Here is a 25,162-nt window from a genome sequence, read left to right as displayed (position 1 = left end):
GCGGGGCACCCCCCTCTTTGTGACGTCAGCGCCACGCCCCGAGGATCCCCCCCCCCCCCCCCATTCCCGCGGGCAGCGCCGCCTGGCGGGGGAGGGGAGGGGAGGGGGGGGGGGGCGTGGGATGAGCCCCCCCCGGGGGGGGGTTTGGGGAAAAAAACGGGGAAAAAATTAAAATCGGGGTGGGCGAAGACCCCACGGAGCTGGGGATTTGAAGAAAATTGGAATTTTTAATTTATTTTTGGGCCCCCAATTTTTTTTTTTTTGGGGGGGGGGGCTGCGGGGGCACCCATGGGTGCTGGCCCCCATTGAGCCCCAAAATCCTGGCCCCTTCCCCAGGGTGACACTCCCGGCCTGGCGTTTTGGGACCGCACCGCATGTGTTTTTCTTCCTCCCACCGGAGTCTTCATCGCGGACAGCCCTGGGGGGCTCGAGGGGACCCCCCCCGGGGGGGGGTCCCCATCCTAAGGACGAGCCCGTGACCATCCGACACAGGTGACCTTTAACGGCAGAGTCCCCATAGGGCACAGCAGGGAGTTTTGGGGTCCTCGGCGGGCAACGGGGACCAACAGGCTACGAAACCCCATAGGAAATGTGGAGAGGGGGGAGAAAAATAAATAAATAAATCCCCTTCCCCTCCATGCTCCCCCCCCCCGCAGCCCCAGCGTGTCCCCAGAGTGCCCCCAGAACCTTTGTGGGGTCCGGCAGCGATTTGGGGACCTTTTTGCCTGTGTCCCAGCACGTTCCCAGCATCCAAACCCCCCTCCCAGTCTGGGGGAAAAAGTCTGCTCCGAACCCCAAAATTGCCATTTCTGCCTCCGTTGCGCTCTCCAGCTCCTCTTCCCAAGGCTCCCCCCCCCCCCCAAATAAATAGGGATATTTATATATATAATATATATATATTTAAAACAAACGAACAAACGAACAGAGCTATCTGGGTGCTGGCGATGGAGCGAGCGGGTTAGCGGGAGGCCCGGGGGGGGGGGGGGCCGCATAGTCCCTGGGGCGATCCCGGAGTAGAGGGGGGGGGTCACCGCCGTGCAGCAGCCCCCCGTTTCACCCCCCCCCCCCCCCGAAGCAGGCACACACAAAACCGGGGCGAACAAGGCAGGGCGACGACGTCCTCCCGCCGTCCGTCCCCGGGGATGCTCGTTAAAGGCTTCGTTAGCTCCTTCCCAAGCAAAAACGTGCCCCCCCCCTCCCTTTCCCCTTTCTCCACACCCCAAAAAGCGGCGCCCAGGCGGCGGGGTGGAGGGGGGCAGCTGGGGGGGGGGGTCCCCCGTCCCCCCGTCCACACCCCCCCCCCCCCACCAGAGCACACAGAGAGCAGCCGGGCTGGAGATGAGACGTGCTGGGGCAGGGAGGGGGGGGTGGTCCTTGGTGGTGGTGGTGGTGGGGGGTCCTGGGGTGTTTGGGGGGGGTCCCCGGCCGCTCACACCCGCCAGAGGAGGAGGTGGTTGGTGCTGTCGTCGCGGCCCACGGTCTCGCTGCTGCTGGTCAGGCGGAAATCCTCGTAGCCGTCGCCGCCGCTGATCACCAGCATCTTGGCTTTGGGCAGGGCCAGGCTGGGGGCGCGGGGGCGAGCGGGGTCCCGGGGCTCCGCGTCGCTCGGCTGCTCGGGGCCTTGGGGGGGGGAGGGGGGGGGAGGGCACGGAGAGCTGGGAGGTGTGGCCCTCCTGCCGTAATTAGCCCCTCCTGCCCCCCCCAAATAGCCCCTCCCACCTCATTTAGCCCCCTCCCACTGCAATTAGCCACGCCCACTTCGATTAGCCCCTCCCACCCCAATTAGCCCCTCCCACTTCAATGTAGCCCATCCCACTCCAATTAGCACCTCCCACTCCCATGTAGCCACTCCCACCCCAATTAGTCCCTCCCACCCCAATTAGCCTCTCCCACTCCAATTAGCCCCTCCCACTTCCATGTAGCTCCTCCCACCCCAATTAGCACCTCCCACTCCCATGTAGCCACTCCCACCCCAATTAGTCCCTCCCACCCCAATTATCCCCCCCACCGTAATTAGCCCCTTCCACTTCCATGTAGCTCCTCCCACCCCAAATAGCCCCTCCCATTGCCACATAGCCACTCCTACCCTAATTAGCCCCTCCCACAATTAGCACCTCCCACCCCAAACAGCACCTCCCATTTCCATGTAGCCCCTCCCGCCCAATTAGCCCCTCCCAGTCCAATTAGCCCACTCCCACCCCAATTAGCTCCTCCCACCCCACATAGCCCCTCCCACTCAACCAGCCCCTCCCATTTAGCCCCTCCCACTTCTGTTTAGCCCCGCCCTTCATTTAGCCCCTCCCACACCCCACCCCACCCCATTCCCTTTTAGCCACTCCTATGTAGCTCCTCCCACCCCGTTTAGCTCACACCCACAATTAGCCCCTCCTTTCCCAATTAGCCCCACCCCCTTAATGTAGCCCCTCCCACCCAAACAGCCCCTCCCACCCCGACTAGCCCCTCCCATTTCCAATTAGCCCCTCCCCTTTCCAACAGCTCCTTCCCGCCCCATCTCATTAAGCCCTCCCCTTACCCCAGCCCCTCCCACCCCCCTTTAGCCCCGCCCACCCCGTTAAGCCCCGCCCACCCCGTTAAGCCCCGCCCACCCCGTTAAGCCCCGCCCACCCCGTTAAGCCCCGCCTACCCGCGTGCCCCGGCAGCGGGAAGAGGAGGTCGAAGCCGTCGGGCAGGGGGATGGCGGCCAGGAAGCGGACGTGCCCCGTGTGCCCCTGCGCCAGCCCCACCAGCGCCGGGGCCGCCTTGGCCGGCAGCGCCAGCGTCAGCACCACGCCGGCGCTCGTCCCGATCCACAGCAGCTCCTTGCACGCCAGCAGCGCCGTGATGCGCAGGCACGCCGCCTTGTGCTGCCGGATGATGGCATCCGAGCCTGCGGGCGGGCCGCGCCGTCAGCGGTTTCCCCCCCGCCCACCCCCCCCAAGACGGGTGCTGAGCCCGCCCCGCGCACCCCCCGTTTGGCAGCTGCCCGCCTGGTTTTGCGTGGCATTTTGCAGCACCCGCTCTATTTCTGCATGGCATTTTGCAGCTGCTCCTCTATTTCTGCATGGCATTTTGCAGCTGCTTTCTGATTTCTGCATGGCATTTTGCAGCTGCTGCCTGATTTCTGCATGGCATTTTGCAGCAACTGCTATTTCTGCATGGCATTTTGCAGCTGCTCCTCTATTTCTGCATGGCATTTTGCAGCTGCTTTCTGATTTCTGCATGGCATTTTGCACTGGCTGCCTGATTTCTGCATGGCATTTATGCAGCACCCGCTCTATTTCTGCACGGGGTTTGCAGCCACCCAGGTGTTGTGCTATTGCTGCATGGGATTTTGTAGCCGCCTGCCTGGTTTTGCATGGCATTTTGCAGCTGCTGCTTGATTCCTGCATGGAATTTTGTAGCACCCGCTCTATTTCTGCACAGCATTTTGCAGCGTCCCCTCTATTTCTGCATGGCATTTTGCAGCTGCTCCTCTATTTCTGCTTGGCATTTTGCACTGGCTGCCTGATTTCTGCATGGCGTTTTGCAGCACCCACTCTATTGCTGCACGGGGTTTGCAGACACCCAGGTGTTGTGCTATTGCTGCATGAGATTTTGTAGCTGCCTGTCTGGTTTTGCACGGCATTTTGCAGCTGCTTTCTGATTTCTGCATGGCATTTTACAGCATCCCCTCTATTTCTGCACGGCATTTTGCAATATCCACTCTATTTCTGCATGGCATTTTGTAGCACCCACTTTATTTCCGTGTGGCATTTTGCAGCTGCTTTCTGATTTCTGCATAGCGTTTTGCAGCATCCCCTCTATCTCTGTGTGGCATGTCGCAGCACCCGCTCTATTTCTGCAAGACATTTTGCACCTGCTGCCTGATTTCTGCATGACATTTTGCAGCACCCACTCTTTCTGCACGGGTTTTGCACACACCCAGGTGTGGTGCTATTGCTGCATGGGATGATGTAGCTGCCCGCCTGGTTTTGAACGGCATTTTAGAGCAGCTGCCTGATTTCTGCATGGCATTTAGCAGCACCCATTTTATTTCTGCATGGCATTTTGCAGCAACTGCTATTTTTGCATGGCATTTTGCAGCTGCTTTCTGATTGCTGCATAGCATTTTGCAGCATCCCCTCCATCTCTGCATGGCATTTCACTGCACCCACTCTATTTCTGCATCATGTTTTACAGCAACTGCTATTTCTGCATGGTATTTTGCAGCACCCACTCTATTTCTGCATGGCATTTTGCAGCCACCCAGGTGTTGTGCTATTGCTGCATGAGATTTTGTAGCTGCTTGCCTGGTTTTGCATGGCATTTTGCAGCTGCTTTCTGATTTCTGCATGGCATTTTGCAGCCACCCAGGTGTTGTGCTATTGCTGCATGGGATTTTATAGCTGCTGACCTGGTTTTACATGGGATTTTGCAGCTGATTTCTGATTTCTGCATGACATTTCACAGCAACTGCAATTTCTGCATGGGATTTTGCAGCTGCATCCTGATCTCTGCATGGCACTTTGCAGCCATACAGGGACTGCCCTATTCCTGCACGGGGTTTTTCAACTACTTCACTATTACTCCATGGGATTTTGCAGTTGCATCCTGATTTCTGCATGAGGTTTTGGCACTGATATCTTATTTCTGCATGGGATCATGCCACCACCCAGGCATTGTGCTATTGCCATGTGGGATTTTTTATCTGCTACCCTATTTTTTCTGAGGAACCTTGCAGCAACCATTTTATTTCTGCATGGGGTTTTGCAGCTACCCATGAATTGCCTTATTCCCACTTGGAGTTTTGCAACCATTGCGCTGTTTCTCCATGGGATTTTGGAGCTGCATCCTCATTTCTGCAGGGGTTTTTGCAGCTGCCTTGGGGTTGCCCTATCTGTGCTTAGGATGCTTTCACATCCGCTGCCTTATTCCTGCGTGGGATTTTGCAGCTGCCCAGGGGCTGCAAAATGTAGAGGCTGAACTCCACGAGTGCAGGGAGAAGCTTTGGTCCCTGAAACTGGTCAGGAAGCTGGGGATATCGATGCACTTTGCAGCAGTGGATGCTCCAGGGGGGAGCACGTTTTTAAGGGAGGCGATGCGCGTGGAACAGAAAATGGGAAAAACAGCTGGAAACAGGGATTTTGGGGGCTTACCAGCGAGCATCTTGTGCACAGGGGGGGTGACGTCCGCCTCGGCCAGCTGCTCGTAGCTGGTGGCATGGTAGAGGCGCACCTGGGCGCTGCCCTGCAGCGCGACCCAGACGCCGGGCCCCGCGCTCACCATGCAGGTCACGCTGCGGCCGCTGTCCTGCCCCACGTGGAGCGTGTGCTGCGGGCGACAGAGCCACACCGATGCCACCCGGAGCCTCTGGGGACCGTCCCCGGTCCCCCCAGCTCGAGGTGTCATGCTCGCTGTACCTCCTGCACCAGCGTGGCCGTGTTGAGGACGATGACCCGGTTCTGGCAGCCGCACCACAGCTTCCCCGCAACCGCCACCATCTTCGTGATGGGGCTCCCCGGGGAGCCCAGGGACAGGGATTTGGAGTTTTGGGGGTCCCAGAAGCGACCTGTAAGGACAGTGGGAGATGGGGGGGGGGGGTCTTTAAAGCCCCAAACCCCCCAAGCTTGAGCTGGTTAGGGGAGAAGTGGTGGCTGGAAACGTCCTTGTGGGATGCTGATGCATCCCCCTTTATAGGGCAGGTGATGTCCTTGGGGTGACACAATCAACAGGGCCCATGTGCTCTGAATTTGGGGTTGCCCATTCAGCATCCCTCGAGGGATGGCCCTCTCTGGGGACCTGCTGCCCTCCCTGGGGATGCAGAGGAGCTGCAGGCACCCAGAGCATCCTCTGCTGGGGCTCCACCCGACGGCCCCGACCCGGCCTCACCTGCCTCCCGCTGGTACGCGATGAGCTCCCCGTTGGCCAAGGACACAAAAACTTGGTTATCGAGGTATCTGCAGGAAGAGACGAGCTTTGAGAGCCGCTGCCGGGCCACCCCAAACTCATCCCCACGGGGCCCAAAAGCCTCCTGCCCGCTTACAAGATGCACATGACGGAGGCGGCGTGCTGCATCTTCATGCTGTTCTTCCTGTTGCGGATGTTGTCCGAGGACTGGTACACGTGGATGCTGCGGAGACGGGAGGCAGAAGGACGGCGTTGAGCCCCTCCCGAAGCCGGGGGAGCCTCAAATGGGGTCCCTCCTCGCTGGGCACGCACCAGCCGTCCTCGGTGCCCAGCCACATGGAGCTCTGGTAGGCTTCGGGGTCGAGGCTCAGCAGGTCCTCGAGGCTGCCGCGGGTGAAGGAGCCGCGGCTGGAGCGCCGCAGGGCTCGGCCGTCCGTGGGGCTCTCGCCGTGCCGGCTCTGCCCGAAGGTGGTGGCGAGGGGGAGGAAGCCGGGCTCCTGCTCCTCCTCCGAGCTCGTCGTCTCCGCTGCCGCCTCCTTGCAGCTTGGGATTTCCTCGTCTGGGGGGGGTGAGGAGGGTGGTTGGGTGGTGAACACCCAGCGATGGCCATGGGATGGGGAGGAGATCACGGGACGGCTGTTGTGGCGGTGTGGGGACTTGGGAAGGACGGATGGATGCTGACCCCAAAACACACCAGACTTTACCCAAAATGGGGGACAAGCTGCCGCCCCAACCCTGGCATCACGGGGTCCGAATTAGGACATCCCTACCCCTTTTCCCAGGGCTTTTTCAGCTTAAAAGGCAACAGGAACCCCCTTTTTTTTGATGCCCAATGAACGCAAGGCAGAGTGGGGACCGACTGCTGGGACAATCAACGCTGCCCATCGTTTTGGGGCAAAACAACGGTTTTTCCCTAATTAGGGGCCCGCGGGGGCGACTCACTGCCAAAGCTGGAGGAGATGGTGGAGTGGCTGGCCTGGCTCTGCAGCGTGCCCGAGGGGCTGGGCGAGGACTCGTCGTCCGTGTCGTCGCTGTCGAAGGGCACCAGCTCCCTGTGGGCGCTGTCGACGGGCTCGGAGAGCTCCAGCGACGAGCCCGAGATGGAGATGTGCAGGCACTGCTGCGGCCCCGCGTCCTCCAGCTGCGCCGGCACCGGCTCCGAGGACGGGCTGGCCAGCGGCTCGGCGCGCTCCCTGCCGCGGGGACAGCCGCAGCTCCAGCACCGGGATGCGGCGATGCCGGTGCCGGCCGCGCGGTGCCGGTGCTGTACCTGTACGCCCGTTTGAGGCCGGGCACGGAGGCGATGCAGAGGATCCTGGCCGAGCAGACAGCGATGCACGCCTCGACGGTGGGCTCCTTGCGGATGCTGAGCAGGCAGACCTGCCCCACGTAGCCGTCGCTGTTGCACACCCACACCTCGTGGGCGTTCTCTGGGCTGCTGTGGCTGGGAGAAGCACAAGAAAACTGGAAGGGGGCAAAAGACAAGGAGAGGTCACTTGGGAAGGCAGCAGCAAGGCGGCGGCACGCTGGCATCCCGATGGTCAAGAGGGATGCTTAAATAAACCCTCCTGGGGGTCTGGGAGCGGCAGGTGGACCAACCTGCATCCCACTCCGTGTCTTCATGATGGGGATGGCCTTGAGGAACTCTGGGTCCAGACAGTTTTTGCTGGAAGCTGGGAAAATAGGGTGAGAAGGAGGTGGTTCTGCCAGCACCAGGCGTGGTGCTGAGCCCATCTGGGCGTTCCGCCCCGCGTCCCGGCGTTACCCAGCTTCTTCTTGGCATCTTCGAAGGCTTGCTCGAAGCCGAGCCGCGCATCGGGGTTGGGGAACTCGAAGATGAAGGACTCGGTGCCGTCGGCCTTGGCAGCGCTGAGCTCTACTTTGTTGGGGGGGAAGGCCATGCTGAAGGACAGGGACTGCTTCTCCGCCAGCTCCCGGTGGATGGCGGCCATCAGGTCCTTGATCACGTCGTCCAGGCTCTGGGCAGGGGGACAACGGTGTCGAGGTCCAGCGGGGCCACCCCAGCCATACGCCCATGTTGCATCCCGAGCATCCTCTGCAGGGCTGCTGGCAGCTGGGTCCTTTGACCACAGCCAACAGCCCTCCCAAAGTCCATTGACCATGGCCACCAGCCCTCCCAAGGTCCTTTGACCATGGCCACCAGCCCTCCAAGGTCCTTTGACCATGGCCACCAGACCTCCCAAGGTCCTTTGACCATGGCCACCAGCCCTCCCAAGGTCCTTTGACCATGGCCACCAGCCCTCCCAAAGTCCTTTGACCACGGCCACCAGCCCTCCCAAGGTCCTTTGACTACAGCCACCAGCCCTCCCAAGGTCCTTTGACCATGGCCACCAGCCCTCCCAAAGTCCTTTGACCACGGCCACCAGCCCTCCCAGAGGACAACCCAGAGGGTCCCACGGGGGACACCACCACTGGGGCGCCGTCCCTGTACCTGGTGGGGGAAGCTGAGGGTCTCCGACAGTTTGCTGACTTGGCCCAGTGTGCTGAGGTCCTCGTCCAGGCGGCTGATGCTCTTCTGGATGCTCTCCCTGTTGGTGGCTTGCGAGGCACCTGCGTGGGGACATGGCCACATGGCATTAACCCCTTCCTCCCCAGCACCCCACAGAGGAGCCCTGTCCCCAAACGCTTTTAGCTGGAGTGGTGCCACCTCCACCTATGGGATCCTTTGAGCCTGTCACCCTCAGATGGGGGTGAGCAATGGGTTTTGGGGTGTGGGGACAACAGCAGGCAGCGACAGACCTTTGACGATGTCCACGTCCTCCAGCGGCAGCTTCCAGAGCAGCTTGTACTTGCTGGCAGTGTCAATGACGCTGGCTGCCGTGTACCTGTGGGTCAGGGGCTGGCTGAGCCTCGCCTGCGCCCAGGCACTGTCCCCAGCGCCCTAAAACCATCCCAGCCCGCCAGGGACACCCCGAGGAGGTGGGATAACCCCTGAGAGCTGCGATGGGAGAGGGACCTGGCTGGGTGCCCCCGGGCATGGGGCGCTGGGGGTGTCCCCCATGCCTGGTGGCACTCACAGGCTCATGGAGCTGCGGCGGAGGGAGCCTGACTTGCGCTTCAGCGTGGTGCACACCAGCAGGTCCGTGAAGCGTGGTGCACACCAGCAGGTCCGTGAAGAGGAAGAGTGAGCGGTCCTTCTTCCCACCCACCGCCTTCTGCAGGGGTGTAGAAGACATGAGGGTGAACGATGATGGCACCCACCTCTGCCTCAGTTTCCCCAAGTGGTGCTCAAGGGAGCCCATGGGATGCCAGGACCTCTGGGGTTCCTGTCTTCAGCCCCTCTGTCCATCCCTGACCCCGGGCTGCTGAGGGGTCTCCTTGTCTCCTCCTGGCTCCCAAGCCCCTCTCATCTTTCCCCACGCACTTGGGGAATTTTATGTCACCTCCTTCCATACCTCCCTCCATCCATGTGTGTGTCTATCATCTGTCATCCATCGTCCATCCTTTCCTCCATCCATCCATGCATTCGTCCGTCCGTCCATCCATCCATCTATCCATCCCTCCCTCCCTCCCTTCCTCCCTCCATTCATCCATCCCTCCACCCATCTATCTCCCCATCCATCCATCCATCTCCATCCATCCATCTCCATCCATCCATCCATCCATCACCCATCCATCCACCCTTCCACCCACCCACCCATCCACCCGTCCATCCCTCCGTGGCTCCCCATGGGCATTCAGCCCCACTGTGACCCACGATCCCAGCCACCCACTGCTCCATTTCGTGCTTAGCACCACGGTGCTGCCCGGGTGGCCACGCCGTGGGGACAAGGGACACGGGGTCACCTCGCTCTTACCACTTCCACCACCATCTCCTGGCGCAGGAACCTGCGGAGCGGGGCCTGGAGCTGTGGGGACGAGGAGGCTCATGAGTGGCTTCCTCCCTGCCCCTGCACCCCCCTGGCACCGAGCTGTCACCCTGTCCCCTTCCCAAACCTCCCGGCAAAGGAGGATGAGGAAAGCAGGACCTGGACGAGAAAACAAGTGGCCCAACCTAGTTCAACCCAGAAAGAGCAAAAATGGCTCAGTTTTGGGCAAAAGGAAAGACCCACCCCATTGGCGTTTGGTGCTGGGTGCAGCTCTGGTGTGGGTGCTGTACCCTTGGGTGCAGCAGGGCTGCAGAAAGGCTTGCCCAAGCTGGGTGTCCCCACCTCCCTGCAGCTGGCACCCCCATCACCCTCGCCCATGGCCACCCTGGACCCCACACCGAGCCCCCCATCCGTACGTCCTCCATCCCTTCGATGTGGGACTCGATCTCCTGCACGATGCGGGCATTCCTCTCCACCTCCTCGGCGCTCTTCATCCCCTTGTTGATCCTCTCGGCCACCTGCTTGATGTTGCGCTGGGCGTCGATGAGGAAGGGGTGGTCGGGGTGGTCCTCTGGGGTGTGCTTCAGCAGGTCCTGATGTGGGGACACCGCCTGGATGTCACCACGATGCCACCCCCCTCGCTGAGCCCCCATCCAGCCATGGTGGCCGTGGGGGCACACCGAGCTGTGGACTTCACGTCAAGGGAGGAAGAAAGGGCTGGGAGGGACGGGACGGCCCTAAAAGCTGCCCTTACGAGGAGGGGGGGATGAGCCATGGTCTCACCCGCTCCCAGGACGGCACGGACCCCGTCCCGGCGCCGCTCCTCCTACCTTCACCAGCAGCTCGTACCGCGGGATCCTCTGCACGGGCTTGATCATCAGGTCAGACAGAGCCTGCTTCTCCTTGTTCTCCCGCATGCTTTGCTGAAAAACATCGGTGGGGACAAGGACGGGCCCGTTAGGTGGGACACACGCCGTGACACCAGCCTTGGACCTGGAGCAACAACACTTTGGGGTCCTGGGGGCTCCTTTTGTCACCATCCGGAGTGATGTTGGCTCATCCCAGACCATGCTCCACGTAACAAAAAAGAGTGGAAAAATCCCAATTTGGCCATAGACAATCAGTTTACTCCCATTAACCCTGACTCTGCTCCACCAGTGGCTCCACACCCACCTCCAGGAATTTGATGAACGCTGGCCGTGCCTCCTTGGCGATCCTGACGGCGTCCTTGGCATTGAGGAAGTTATCGATGTAGGCAGAGTAGATGTTCACCAGCACGTCCTTGGAGAACTGGGGGGGGGGGGGGGGGGGGGGGCGGGAAGAGGCAAAAAATGAGGCTCGACACGAGATCCCCCCACACCTCTGGGCATGTTTGGGGCCGGAGGAGTTGTCCCAAGGGTTAACGGCACCCGTCTGGGATCTGCCCAGGCTCAGCTCCCCGCCTCGATGCCTCAGCCCTGACATTTCTGCTCGACGCAGAAACGCCGAGCTGCAGAGCCCCCGTTAAGCTAAAGCAGACCGAGGGCCTGGAGATCGTCTCTCCCCATCCCCGACGTGGTTTGCCCGTCCTTTCGTCATCCCCCTGCTCCCTGCTCCCAGCTTTTCCCTGCCGAAAGCAAAGCCTGGGCGCGGGGGAGCTTCGGGATGGACCCTTCTCGTCCCCACCCCGCGATGGGATGGGGTCGGGCCCTACCGACTGCACCAGGAGGTCGCCCACTTTCTGCTTCTCGTGCCAGTTCTGCACGCAGTCGTGGATCTGCTCCAGGAACTGCTCATGGTGCTCCAGCAGCTCGGGGATCTGGTCGAAGATCTCGTCCACCAGGGACGGGTCGCACAGCAGCGAGTTCTCTGGCTGTTTCAGCGGCTTCATGTAACCCTGCGGGGAAGCATCGTGCTGGGGCACCCGACAGATTTTTTGTTTCCACCTCCCCAGGATTAATTGTTCAACCCATTTAAGTACCAGGAACTGCAGCATCCTGCAGCACGGGGGTCTCTGGGGAGCCCAGCCAAGGCTTGGGATGCTGGAGGAGGCATCAACCCTGGGTCCTGCATGACTTTGAGCACCTGGGGACCCGTCAGAGGGACCAGACCAGCAGTTTGGGCACCCCACTTCTCCTGGGCCCCATCCCACCCATCACATCCCCATTTCAGTGTGGGGAGAAGAGCGGGTTTGGATGAGGAACCTCCAAAGCACTGTGTCCTCTGTCCCCCAGCCATGGCCTCAATGGCCTCCAAACCTTTGCTGTCATGAATTTTGGTCCCCTCTATGTTATCCAGATGGGAAATCGGGGCAGAACAACCAAATCTGCTGGTTCTTGGTGGGATTTAGGGTGTTTGGGACCAGGAGGGGCTGAACCAGAAGGGTGGATGTGCTGGGTCAAGCTCTGGACCACCACCTCGCCCACGAACCCCTCTTGGCAATGGCCAACGAGCAATGCTTGGGGGCAGCAGGGCTCTACAAAACCACTTTCCAAGTGGTTCCACTTTCTCAAGCCCTGCAGACACATGGTGCGGGGTGCTGGTGCCCTCCAGGACACGGGGAGGACCATGGAGCTGAGCAGCGAGGCCAGGACCCACTCCATGCTGCTTCAGGTGTCCCCATCCGAGCCAACGAGGGAGGAATCCCCACCAAGGATGAGGTTCCCCAGGCTGATGGTGGACATCTCACAGAGACCCCAGTTAGAAGGGTCGGATCCTTCCCAGAGCTCCAAACCCAACGGGGCCAACACCTCCAGAGGGAGCTGGGCTGGGCCAGGTTTGGTCCCCGCATCCCACCCGGCACTAAACTGGGTGAGTGGGGACCAGATGGGGAGAAGAGCATGGAGACAGTTCCCACCAAACAGGTTGGCTGGGAGATGCTGCTCCAGGGGGTCCTGGTGCCTGGTGGCCATGATGCTACATGCCACCAGTGCATGCCTGGATCCAAACACCTCGTCCTGGTTGGGACTGGAGAGCTGGGGACATCTGGATGCCTGTGATCTCACCAGAAACCCAGGTCCCCTAGATATGTCCCATGGGTGAGAGCTCAGCCACCAGCACCCCACGGCTCCCACCCACGTCCATTGGGTGCCTCCTGCATGTCCTCCCCCACCAGGCTGCTCTGCCACCTCGGAGGGGGACAGGAGCACAGGGGACAGCCTCTGGCCATGCTGAGACCAGCACAGACACCTTCTGGCCATGAACTGTGCGTAGCTCCCCCAAAATAAGACCCAGACCAGGCTCCTCTCACCCCTCCGAGATATATTTCTGCACGAGGAGCAGCCTTGAAGGGTCCTCTCCTCCTGCGCACCATCCGGCAGGGCACATCTGGATGGGGACTTCTTGGAAAACCCAAGCCAGGTGTTGGGATGATGCTCAGGGGTTGGAATTAGCTCAGTAAAAAAAAAAAAAGGGACCTAAAAAAGTCCTTGGCCCATGGCTGTGGGAGCTGGAGCAGAGCAGAAAATGAGGGGGGTAACAGGGATGGGGGCTTGGAGACCCAGGGCGCAGGATGGGCAACGGTGGTGGCCCAGGAAGTGCAAGGAAGAGGTTTTGGGGATCGAGCACGGGAACAAGCTCAGGGACACGACACCCCCTAGGTGACAGCTGATCCGGAACAGTTATAGGGTTGATTTGGAGGCAGAGGTGACCCCACACCCCATCCTCAGCAGTGCTGCTTTCCATACAGCTCCCATCACCGATCCCACTGTCCCCAACACTGCCACCGGTCCCCTCCCCGTCCCCGTGCTGTTACAAGACCAGGACTCCAAATTCAGGTCCCGGGGACGGTCACAAGGAAGGGACAACACCTCTGGATGTCCCCAGCGGGGTGGTGGCCCCGCCGTGCGCCCCATCGAGGCGGCGCCGGGCCACCGCGTGTCACCCGCCCGCGCACCCGCCGCGCCTCCTCACCTGCATCAAGGTGCGCAAGGACTCCACGTAGGACTGCTCCGTGTCCAGCAGCGTCATGATGACGTGCTTCCTCATGTCCTGCGCGGGCAGAGAGAAGCCAAATGAAATCGGGGCGATCCGAGGGGCCGGGGGGACCCGGCTGCTGCCTCGGGGCACCGAGGCGTCCCCTCCGGTGGCGGCGCAGGGGGGCTGTGCGCCGCGGAAGCCCGGCGCTCGTCCAGCTCCCTCTCCACCCCGATGGAGGAATCCAGGAGGATTAGGAAGTACATGACACCGAGCTCACAGACGCCTGGTTTCCTCCGCGCCCGCGTCAGGAGCTCTCACAGCCCTACATGGGTCGGTGCCGGCGGCCTCCTTCTCCCTGCGCTCAGCGCGGCCCCGCGCCGCGAATTCCTTACGGCCCCCGGGCACCCGCGCTGCTCCCGGTCAGCCCCGACGCCCTGTGCCCCAAGGAGGGGGCTCAAGGAGGGCAGGGGGTGGGGGTCCAGGCAGCTGCGGGGCTCAGAGACCCCCCCCAGCACGCAGAACCCATGGGGGGTGTCCCCGAGCGCAGCCCAGGCTGCAGCTCAGCCTCGGCGCAAGATGGTTCAAGGGCCCCCAGTGGGTGATGCCCCAAAAGTTTTGGGTGCAGAGATGGTCCAAAGGCCCTACCCACCAAAATTTTGGGGTTTAGAGATGGTCCAAGGACCCTGCCTGTGAGAAACCCCAAGTTTTTTAGGTGCTGGGGTGCTCCAAGGACCCTTGGTGCAGACACCCCAAAGGTTTTGGGTGCTGAGATGCTCCAAGGACCCTTGGTGCAGAGAAACCCCAAAAGTTTTCAATGCAAAGATACCCCAAGGGCTCTGGTGTGAGATGCCCCAAAAGCTTGTGGTGCAAACGCACTCCAAAGTCCTTGCACCCCAAAAGTTTTGGGGGCTGAGATGCTCCAGAGACCCTGGGTGTGGACATGTCCAAAAAAGATTTGGGTGCAGAGATGGTCCAAAGGCTCTACGCACCAAGATTTTGGGGTGTAGAGATGTTTCAAGGATCCTGCCTGTGAGAAAACCCGAAATTTTCAGGTGCTGGGGTGCTCCAAGGACCCTTCGTGCAGAGACACCCCAAAGGTTATGGTGCTGAGACGTTCCAAGGACCCTTGGTGCAGAGAAACCCCAAAAGTTTTCGAAGCAAACACATCCCAAGCACTTTGGTGTGCGATGCCCCAAAAGATTTGGGTCCAAACATGCTCCAAATTCCCTGCACCCCAAAAGTTTTGGGTGCTGAGATGCTCCAAAGACCCTAGGTGCGGAGGTGCTCCAACGGATCTGGGCTCAGAGACGCTCAAAGGGTCCTAAACATTAACAAAACCTTTGGGGTGTTAATGGAGACACCCCAAAGCCCGTGGGGGCAGGGACCCCCAAAAACCCTACCAGCGGAGATGTCCCAGCCAGCTGCAGCACCGTCCCTGGAGTTCGGCTCTGCACCCCCAAAACTGGAGGGATTTAAGTGGGGATTTATTTCCCCCTCTCTCAGCCTCAAACTGCACCCCACAGTCCCAAACTGCACCCCAGCCCCACAGCTGATGCTTGTTCCCTGTTCCCTACAGGGACATGTGCACCCCAAATTTCCAGGGCATCCTCTCCGGGCGCCGATCCTCCCCCCCCCCAGCCACCCATCACCCGAGGACGGAGCCGTGCCTCAGTTTCCCCACCCGCGCTCCAGGCTGGGGTCACCTTCTCCACCAAGCAAGGAAGGAAAACGTTATTTAGGGCCAAAGAGTTCGGCGATGGGCCCAATCCTCCCCTGGGACGGGCAGAGCAGGGTGCTCGCCCCCCCTTCCCTGCCTCAGTTTCCCCCGTGGCAGCTCACGGCGATGCTCTGGGACGTTTTTCCTGCAGGACCGGTGAGCTGAACAGGCTCAGCACAGCACCACGGGCTTCGGTTTGGGGGATTTTTTTTTTGGCTGGGGGATGAGCCCCAACCATCCCAAAGGGGATTTTTCCATCTGTTATGGTTGTTATCCCGGGGGAAATTCCCGCTGGGATGAGCAGGAGCTGGGTGTAAAGGCCCCATCCCGCAGGACCAGGCAGGATGCGCCCCGCGGGGCTTTGCCCTCCACCTGCTCCTGCTCCGATCCCAAAACCCCGGCCTCATCCTGCATCCCCCGGAGCGATGTGAGCTGCTCAGCACCCCGGGGACCTCAGCACCGCTGCCAAGGGATTTGGGGGCACCTCCCCAGCACCGCAAACCCCCCCCCCAATCCGCACATACATCAGCGTGGGTGTGTGCAGGGGAGGGGGGATGTATGGATCCATCCCCTATCGCCCCCTCCAGCTTTTCGGGTGGGAGCCCCCCCAAAAACGGGGGCGGCGGGATGAGGATGGAGGCACGGTTGCCACGGCGATGGTGGTCCAGCCCCGGCGGCTTTCTCCCCACGCACATGTCCCGCCATGACGCAGCCGGGCCCCCCCCGACCCCCAAAACCCCTCCAGCATCCCCCAGGGACCCCCAACCCCATCCCCAAACCCAGCCCCATGCCGGGGGGGGTCCCCCCTTTTGTTGGCATCACCTCGGGGCCCCCGCGGCCCTTCTCCGGCAGCTCCTCGGCGGCCCCACCGAGCCCGGAGGCGGCGGCGAAGGCCGCGTCGATGCCGTCCCCGATGTCTCGCATGTCCTCCAGCGCGATGGTGAACTGCGCCAGAGTCCTCACCATCTGCAGCATGCGGGTCCCGGGGTCGGTCCGTCCCTCGCGGCCCAAGGGGAAGGCAAAAAAAAAAAAAAAAAAAAAAAAAAATCTGGCTCTACCCCCCCCCAGAACGCCTTCCCCCCCCTTCAAAAATAATAATAATGACGCCGACAAAAAGCCCGAGCGCTGCAGCGCGGAGGGGAATAAAATAAAATAGAGGGGTCTATTTATAGCGAGGCAATTCCGGACGGGTATTAAAAAAATAAATAAAATAATAATAATAATAATAATAAAAAAAAATGAATCCCTCCCGCGGAGAGGCTGCAGGCGGCGGGCGGCGCGTGCGTGCGTGCGTCCGGGGGCGCGTGGCGGTGGCACGCGTGGTCCCCGGCCCCGGGTGGCGCCGAGGCACCGGCAGCAGCGGGGAGCGGGGCTGGGAGACGGGGGCTGAGCCTGGCGGCGCGGCCGTGCCCACTGGCGCACGCCGGGGCCGCATCCTGCTCCGGGGGGGGGGGGGGGGTGGGAAAAAGGGGGGGATGCTGGGCTTCGTCGGAAGGGGATTGGGGTTTTCGTGGTGTTTATGGGGGTGGTGGGGTTGGTTTTGGGGTTTGGAACCCCTCCTTTGCTGCATTATGGGGTGTCCATCCTTTATTTCCAAGCAGGATTTGGGGTGCTGGGTCCCACTCCCCAAGCGCAGCCCCAATTGCAGGACCCATTTTCTTCCCGCCCCCCCAAAAAAAAACCAACACAACACCCTGTAGCACCCGCAGCCCCGCTCGCCAGGCGATGCAGCATCCCCGCATCCGCTTGCAGCGCGCTCCCCTCCTGCTTCGTTAATTAAATCTAATTAGCCGCTTGCCCGTTCCCACGGCAACGGCGTGCAGCAGGGCTGCGCCCTACTGCTGCAGACAGTAAATTTCCTCTCGGCGCCGAGCAAGACGAGCATCCCATAGCACGGAGGGGACCGGGGTGGGGACCAGGATGGGTGCGTGGCAGGATGCATGCCAGCCCTCGGGTGGCCGGGGCTAATTAATCGCGTTCGGGGTAATGAGGCTAGGCGCAAGCCAGCTCCTGTGGCCGCTTCTGCAGCACCCAGCTCTCGCCCTTGGCTCATTTCGGGTGCAATCAGGGCCAGCCTGGGGCCATCTGGTTTGCAAAGCAGGACCCATTCCTGTTGTAACCCCAGACACATTGGGATTACAGTCCTGGACCCCTCTGGGTTGCAATCCCAGACCTATTCCAGTTAAAACCCTGGACCCATTTGGGTTGCAAACCCAGATCTATTTTGGTTGAAACCCTGGATCCATTTGGGTTGTAATCCCGGACCCATTTCATTTGCAATCCCAGACCCACTGGGGTTGCAATCCTGGACCTGTTGGGATTGCAATCTTGGACCCATTTCAGCTGCAGTCTTGGACCCATTTCTACTGCAATCCTGAACCCAAACGGACTGCGATCGCAGACCCATTTTAGATGCAATCCCAGACCCATCTGGATTATAATCCTGGACCCAAATGGATTGCAATCCCAGACCCACTGGGGTCGCAATATTGGACTCACCTGGGTTGCAGCAATGGACCAGTTTGAGTTGCAGTATTGGGCCCATTTTGGTTGCAATCTCAGACCCACCTGGGTTGCAATCCCAGATCACTGAATCATAGAATCACAGAATGGTTTGGGGTGGAAGGGACCTTAAAGATCATCCCATTCCACCCCCCCTGCCATGGGCAGGGACAACTCCCACTAGATCAGGTTGCTCAAAGCCCCATCCAATCTGGATCCATTGAGGTTACAACCCCAGACCCATTTCAGTTGCAATCCCAGACCCATTTTTGTTGCAATCTCGGGCCCATTGGGGTTGCAATCCCAGACTCACTGGGGTTGCAGTCTTGGACTCACCTGGATTTCAAACCCTGATCCATTTAGGTTACAGTCCTGGACCCATTTCAGTTGGGTCTATCTCAGACCCGTTTCATTTTCAATTCCAGACCAATTGGGGTCGCAATCCAGAATTCATTGGGGATGCAATCCCAGACCCACTGGGGTTGCAATCCCAGATCGATTGAGGTTGTAATCCTGGACCCAATGGGGTTGCAATCCAGGACCCACTGGGCTTGCAATCCTGGACCCATTGGGATTGCAAACGCGGACCCATTGGGGCTGCAGTCTTGGACTCATCTGGATTGCAATCCCAGATCCATTGAGGTTGCAATCCCAGACCCATTGGGGTTGCAAACCCAGACCCATTGGGGTTGCAGTCTTGGGCTTATCTGGGTTGCAAACCCCAATCCATTTAGGTTACAATCCTGGACCTATTTCGTCTGCAATCTCAGACCCACTGGGGTTGCAATCCCAGACCCCAATGGGTTTGCAATCCCGGACCCATTGGAGTTGCAAGCCTGGACCCACTGGGGTTGCAGTTTTGGACTCATCTGGGTTGCAATCCCAGACCCACTGAGGCTGCAATCCTGGACTCACTGGGGTTGCAATCTCAGAACAGCTCAGGTTGCAATCCCAGATCCACTGGGGTCGCAAGCCTGGACCCACTGGGGTTTCAGTCTTGGACTCATCTGGGTTGCAATCCCAGATCCATTTAGGTTGCAGTCCTGGACCCATTTCATTTGCAATCCCAGACCCACCGAGGTTGCAATCCAGGATCCATTAGGGTTGCAATCCTAGACCCACTGGGCTTGAAGTCTTGGACTCATCTGGGTAGTAATCCCAGACACACTGAGGCTGCAATCCTGGACTCACTGGGGTTGCAAACTCAGAACAACTCAGGTTGTAATCCCAGATCTACTGGGGTTGCAATCCAGGACCCATTGGGGTTGCAGTCTTGGACTGGGCTGGGTTGCAATCCCAGATCTGTTTAGGTTGCAGTCCTGGACCCATTCCATTTGCAATCCAGGACCCATTCGAATTGCAATCCCGACCCCATTGGGCTTGCAATCCCGGCCCCACTGGCGTTCCAACCCCAAACCCATCAGGTTGCAAACCCAGACCCATTTCGGCAGCGATCCCCGACCCCTCGCGGCCGCAGCCCCATGCCCACATGCGCTGCGCTCCCGTCCCGCGGGGGCTGCGTGCTCCTCCTGCAGCAAAGCCCTCGAGCCCTCCCAGCGGCCCCGGCCGGCATCGCGTCCCCACCTCCCCACCGCCCCAAAACCCCCCCCAGGTTGTTCAACCCCTTCATCGCAGGCCGCGTCCTCCCACGGGAGTGGATTCTCCGCTGTCTACTATTGGGGTTGAGCTGCCACGGCTGGTTGAAAACCTCCCGGGACGTTACGGAGGAGGGAGGATAGCAGGAGAAGGGCTCAGCCCCGTGCCCAGCGAGGGACCAGGGGAGGTGTGGGGTCGCATCCTGCTCACTGTCAGCTGGGAAGGGAAAGCCGAAGCTCGGCCCGGCCGTCCCCGCCGGCTGCCCAGCCCGGACCCCCCTGCGCGCGGCCCGCAGCCCACAGGAAATTCCTGGGAGTGTTTGGCCACTCGAGCAGCGCAGCCTATTTTTAGGGACGTCTAAAATCTGAGCCGGCTATTTTTAGAGCGGCTTCTTTGTAAACACCTTGAGACTTCCTCTCGGGTGAGCTTTTTTTTTTTTTTCGGAGCCCGGCGCGTTCGATCCGCTCGAGCCCTCCTTCCCCCAGGTGCCTCCTGCCCAGCCCCAAAAGCCCCAAATCCTCCTGGGCAAGGCCGCTGGCATCCCCCCAGCTCTTCCCTCTGCCTGCAGGGAGCGGGCTCCCCCCTGCTTTGCCTCCTGCTGAAGCTCAGGAGCTCCCCGAGGCTGCTCTGCTTCATTTTTTAATGCTCTGATAGCAGCTTTGGCGGGGCACAGTGGGGCCATAGGGGGGTCCGTGGGGTCTCGGACCTATGGGGCTGCCTGTTCCAGCTGGGCACATCCCTGCTAACACCACCCCGCATCGCTCTGCCAAGCCCAGCAGCCAAGGTGCTTTTTGGCACGGGAGAAATCCTTGTGGAACAGCACAATCCTGGCCAGCAGCGACAACATCCCCATCAGCAGCTGACCTCCGAGCTCTAAATCAACCCCAAACCATCCAATTTTCCAGAAATTGGTAAAGCCACGGGGCCAGGCACCACCAGCAGCAACAAACCCTGCGGCCTCGGCGCATCGCAGCCGGCGCTCGCGGGTTCACCAGCCTGCGTGTAACCACGGCCTGTTTTATTTCAAATGCAATCAAATATTAATTACGGAGGGGAGGGCGGAGGCTGGGGGGTTAATCACCAAGAATTAAGCTCCCGGGCGGGTGTCACCAGCCAGTTGGGAGGCGAAAATCGCTGCCTTTGCGTGGGGACCCTGCAGGTCCTGCAAGCCTCATCTTGGGGCAAAATGCCCTGCTTTGGGTAAAAACGGAGGGTTTCAGACCGTTTCGGGAGCGGGGTTTGTTGCTCAGGGCTTCCAAAGCCGTGCTGAAGAGGAGGGAGCCCTGCGTCAAGAGAGGCGATATTCTTGCCACCCCCGCGAGATGTGCCAAAATTAAAAAGAAATGGAAGAGGCGCGAGGTGTCCCTCCCCGCTTACAGCCTGTCCTCAGCTCCGCAAATAAACCGGGAACTCTCGAAAGAAAAGCAAAACCGGAGCAAAGCGACCCAAAAGCAAGCCGCGTGAATTCTCGGTGCCTCCCCGCCTCGAGAGTCCCAGTTTGCAAGGAACTGGTGGGAACTGGGAACCCTGCACCTCTGCTCTGCCCGGGGCGGGTCCCACTAGAGGGAGCTGGGACACAGCGAGAGCAACCGGCTTTGGGGACAGTCCCCTGCCCCGGGGAGCACCCCCAAACCTCCACCTGCGGAGCTTTATTAACTCTTTATTTCCCCCCAAAACATTGAAAAAAATAAAATAAAAGAGGTTCAGAAACGTGCTTCCAGCCAACTCAGAGCCCTGCACCAAAGGGCATCTCCCCGGCGCGCTCAGCTTGCTCGCGCAGCTCCGAGGGGCCCAAAGGTACCCGATGCATGCTGGCAGCCCCCATGCCAGCAAAACAACCCCAAATCTGCACCTCCAGGCGCCAAATTTGTTTCCACCAGGGGATTGCAACCACCCAGCCCTAATTTTTGAATAATGTTTCTGTCCCCGTCCGGATGCCGACCCCTCGCTGCGTTCTCCGCCAAGCGCTCCTCTCCGCCGGCAGTTTCTCAGGCTAACCCGAAGGCCAGAGGAGGCTTTTTTTTGGTTTTATTTTTCTGGAGGAAAGTTTGAAGTTAATTAAATGAGCCGTTTATGGGGCTGGCGGTTTGCAGTGATGTGGCTGATGTGAAAACCTAAATAGCTCAAGATGCTGCCATGAGGTCCGATCCCGTATTTCCTCCATCGCCCCGTTTCTGGCAGGAAAAGCGCTCGGAAAAATCCCGTTACCTCCTCTTGGGATGCCCGGAACCAGAAAGTTTCATTGGGCTTTGTGGAGCCTTCGAGGTGAGCCCTGCAACCAGCCCAGCCCTCCGCTGGCCCTTCTCCTCGGGATGGGGTTTCCCGGAGGCAGCAACGGGGCAGCGGCGTGGGGCTTCATGGGGAGCACGAGGGGCCGCGTGTTTTGCTGCGAAAAGCTGCAGAATTGGGGCAGGAAGGTGGTGGCCAGCATCATACACGGCCCTACTCCCCATTCGGGGGCTGCCTTCGCTCCCCCAGGCGGCCGCTCGCCTTTCTCCCACGGGTAAGAAACATCCCAGGCGCTTTTGCGGAGCGAAACTTCTTGAAAGGAAACCGGGAGCATAAATCAGGAGCCCCGATTCGGCTCAGCCTGGGTTACTAATAATACCCCCGTGTTTATTCGCAAGCCCTCGGGCTGGAGATGTTTGCTTTTGCCTCTCGGCCGTGGTTTTTCCCAGGCTCCCGGGAGCGGTGCTTTTTTGTGCGGAGATGCTCCGCGGCCGGCAGCGGGGCCGGGAGGAGGAGGAGGAGGAGGAGGAAGAGGAGGAGGAGGAGGAGCAGCGTGGCTTCGGCCCCTTCACCAGCAAATGGATGTGCTGCGAGGTCAGCTGCCGAAATCCCACTGAGCAGCCCGAGCCCGCATCCTGTCCCCTTTTCCCAGGCAGAGCCCTGGTTAAAAATCTCCACCGCTTCTTCTTTTCCCAGCTCAGCTCCAACCACGCGGCTCTTCCCTTCGCCTCCCAAGCCCCGCGGCCCTCCAGGAGGCTCGTGCCCGGGCTCGGCGTCCCCTTTACCAGAAAGAAGGGATTGCAGTTGTCGGCGGTAGGCGGAAAAAGCGCCGCTTTCCCGGCAAGGCCCATGTGATCCCCGGCCATAAATCGCGGGGAAGGAGCTCGCATTAATGAGGGAGGCCGGAGGGGCTGGCTTAGCTGCTCTTTCCCTTCTTTGACTGCTGGACTACGGTGATTCATCCCAGGAGGACACGGCCCGGCCGTCATTTTTCTTTTTAAGTGTGAGAAAAAGCCAGAATTTAAAAAATAAAATAATAATAATAAAAAAAAGGAGATGGAGCAATTTTGCCGGGATGTGAGGAAGGGCGCTGAGCACCCCGCGCCACCCCAGTGAGCCGGGATGGGGCCGGGGAGAAGGAGGGAGGCTCATTTCCCGAAGGAACAAAAACTCATCAGGCAAACACGCGGCGGGGCAGCAGGGCTTTTCCCACGTGGTTTTAATTGAAATCAGGGCCTGCCTTGCTGGGAAGGGACGCGAGGGGTTCTCCTGCCCCTCTCCAAAACTCGGCGCATCCCGGGGCATCCTCCTGTGCCGTACCCATGCCAGGACCGCTGCTCCATCCCCAAATCCAGGCTCCATCCCAAATCCAGGCTCCATCCCATACCATCCTCCCAGCCACTCCGCGATGCTCGTCCCTTTTTATATCCCCGGCATTTCTCCCCACCACGCCGAGCCCCCGCAAAACTCCCTGCACGCCAGCCCCCTCGGCGCGGCCGGGGCCGGAGGGGCGCCCAGAGGGTTAAGCGTGCCGCAGGGGGCGAGGGCTGCCGGGCCCTAGAGCGCCTTTCACCAAATATGGAAGGTTTTTGCCTCAAGTTTTAGTCACGCAGGCCAGAGCCCAAGAGCGCTGCTTTCCAGATGCTTAGGTCAGACTGCAACAACACGGCCCCGCTCCCCCCCTGCCGCCTCCGGCCCCGAACGGCGCCCGGCCGGGCTCCCTCGGCCCCGACCCACCAGACAAGGGGCAGCTCCGGTGTTGACCCCCCCTAAAATTCATCGCTGAGCCCTGCCTTGGCTCCTGGGTTGGTGCAGGGACCCGGCACAGCACCCTGCATCCCCGGTACCCCGTGAGCATCCTCCTCTGCCCCGTGCAATGGGATGCGTCTCACCCCGGTGCCACCCCCCCCCGGAGCAGCGCTGGGTGCTGGTCCTGTCCCTTCCTGCTGGCACACGTGGGTAAAACACGGCCTGGGTGCGTGGTGGCATGGGGCAGGGTGCCTGGGGAGGAGGGTGCGAGGAAACCTGGGGGTCCCAGGAGGGTCCCAGCCTGGTACCCAGGAGCTGATGGGCACCAGGAGTTACCCAGGAGCAGCCAGGAGCTGATGGACACCCAAGAACCAAGAGGCACGCAGGAGGAAAGGGGCACCAGGAGTCCATGGGCACCCAGGGGCTGCTGATGGGCACCCAAAATCCAAAAGACATCCAGGAGTCCATGGGGACCTAGCAGACCAGGGGCACCAGGAGCCAGCAGCGACCAGGGAGCTGATAGACACCCAGGAGCTGGTGGGTAACTAAGAGCTGCTGGGCACCCAGGAGCTAACAGGCACCCCGGAATCCATGGGCACCCAGAAGCTGATGGGCACCCAAGGGCCACCAGGAGCTGATGGGACTCAGGAGCTGATGGACACCCAGGAGCCACCAGGTGTCCATGGACACCCAAGAGCTGATGGACACCCAAGAGTCACCAGGAGCTGATGGACACCCAGGAACCAAGAGACACCAGGAGTCCAGGGGCACCCAGGAGCTGATGGGCACCCAAGGGCCACCAGGAGCTAATGGGCACCCAGAAGCTGATGGGCACCCAGAAGCTGATGGGTACCCAGGAGCCACCAGGACCTGATGGGCACCCTGGAGCTGATGGGCGCCCAAGAGCCACCAGGTGTCCAGGGACACCCAGGAGCTGATGGACACCCAAGGGCCACCAGGAGCTGATGGACACCCAGGAGCTGATGGGCACCCAGGAGCTGATGGGCACCCAGGAGCCACCAGGACCTGATGGGCACTAAGGAGCTGATGGGCACCCAGAAGCCACCAGGACCTGACGGACACCCCGAAGCCCCAAGCAGACCTTGCCCTGCCCCTACCCTAGCCTCACACATGTCCTCCTGCCCTGACCATGGCCACCCCACAGCCACCAGGAGAAGCCCTCAGCTGAACCCCTCCTGCCACCACCCCCAGCACCACCCACACCCCGCGGCCACCCCGAGCCCCTCAGCCCCCCAGACCACAACAGGTCCCCTGGCACAGCACGGCCACGGCGGGGAGATGGTGCTGGGGGGTTGGTGGAGGAGGAATTTGGGGGGGAGCACGGGACCGCCCACAGCACGCGCCGCGTCACGGCGGGGCGAGAGGTGACGCCTTCCCCGGCGTGTCATTGTCACATCATGGGGGGGGGGGGGGGTGAGATAAGGGTGCTGAGGCATCTACTGACCTGCGGCGGGCGCGGGCGGCCGGGGGGCGGCCCCCGTCTCTGGTCCCCGAGGCTCTGAGCCATCTACATCCCATCGCAGCGGGGCTTTGGGGCAACCGAAAAGCGAGAGCGAAAAGCACCGCCGCGTTCCCCCCCGTGCGCGGCACCGGCTCCTGCTGCGTGCGGCCCCTGACCGATAGCGACAGGATCGCAGCCGGGGGGTCAGGATGAAACCCGTTAAAAAAAAAAAAAGGAAAAAAAAAAGCAAAGAGAAGGATGCCAAATCAGGGCAGGCCGGCGAGTCTCCTGCTA

The 25,162-nt window shown here is 60.6% G+C and overlaps 1 protein-coding gene across 1 annotated transcript in view; it reads right to left on the bottom strand.

Moving 5' to 3' along the window:
- Positions 1 to 876: 876 nt before the first annotated feature.
- The window catches only part of ARHGEF17 (Rho guanine nucleotide exchange factor 17), a 36,430-nt gene continuing 12,144 nt past the window's right edge, over positions 877 to 25,162 (bottom strand). Inside the window, 21 exon segments of the mRNA XM_080559473.1 lie at positions 877 to 1,620; positions 2,645 to 2,887; positions 5,136 to 5,310; positions 5,400 to 5,548; positions 5,869 to 5,936; positions 6,023 to 6,109; positions 6,199 to 6,445; positions 6,829 to 7,079; positions 7,157 to 7,350; positions 7,486 to 7,559; positions 7,652 to 7,865; positions 8,339 to 8,457; positions 8,647 to 8,732; positions 8,925 to 9,022; positions 9,024 to 9,062; positions 9,705 to 9,755; positions 10,133 to 10,309; positions 10,547 to 10,639; positions 10,890 to 11,006; positions 11,410 to 11,592; positions 13,608 to 13,685. Of these exon segments, the coding sequence (XP_080415599.1) occupies positions 1,430 to 1,620; positions 2,645 to 2,887; positions 5,136 to 5,310; positions 5,400 to 5,548; positions 5,869 to 5,936; positions 6,023 to 6,109; positions 6,199 to 6,445; positions 6,829 to 7,079; positions 7,157 to 7,350; positions 7,486 to 7,559; positions 7,652 to 7,865; positions 8,339 to 8,457; positions 8,647 to 8,732; positions 8,925 to 9,022; positions 9,024 to 9,062; positions 9,705 to 9,755; positions 10,133 to 10,309; positions 10,547 to 10,639; positions 10,890 to 11,006; positions 11,410 to 11,592; positions 13,608 to 13,685 (2,934 nt within the window). The 3' untranslated portion in view covers positions 877 to 1,429.

Source organism: Anser brachyrhynchus (assembly GCF_964034855.1).
Source record: "Anser brachyrhynchus genome assembly, chromosome: 1".
NCBI classification, from domain to species: Eukaryota; Metazoa; Chordata; class Aves; order Anseriformes; family Anatidae; genus Anser; species Anser brachyrhynchus.
The sequence above is the reverse complement of the archived record's forward strand: the minus strand, read 5'-3'. Positions and strand labels throughout refer to the sequence as shown.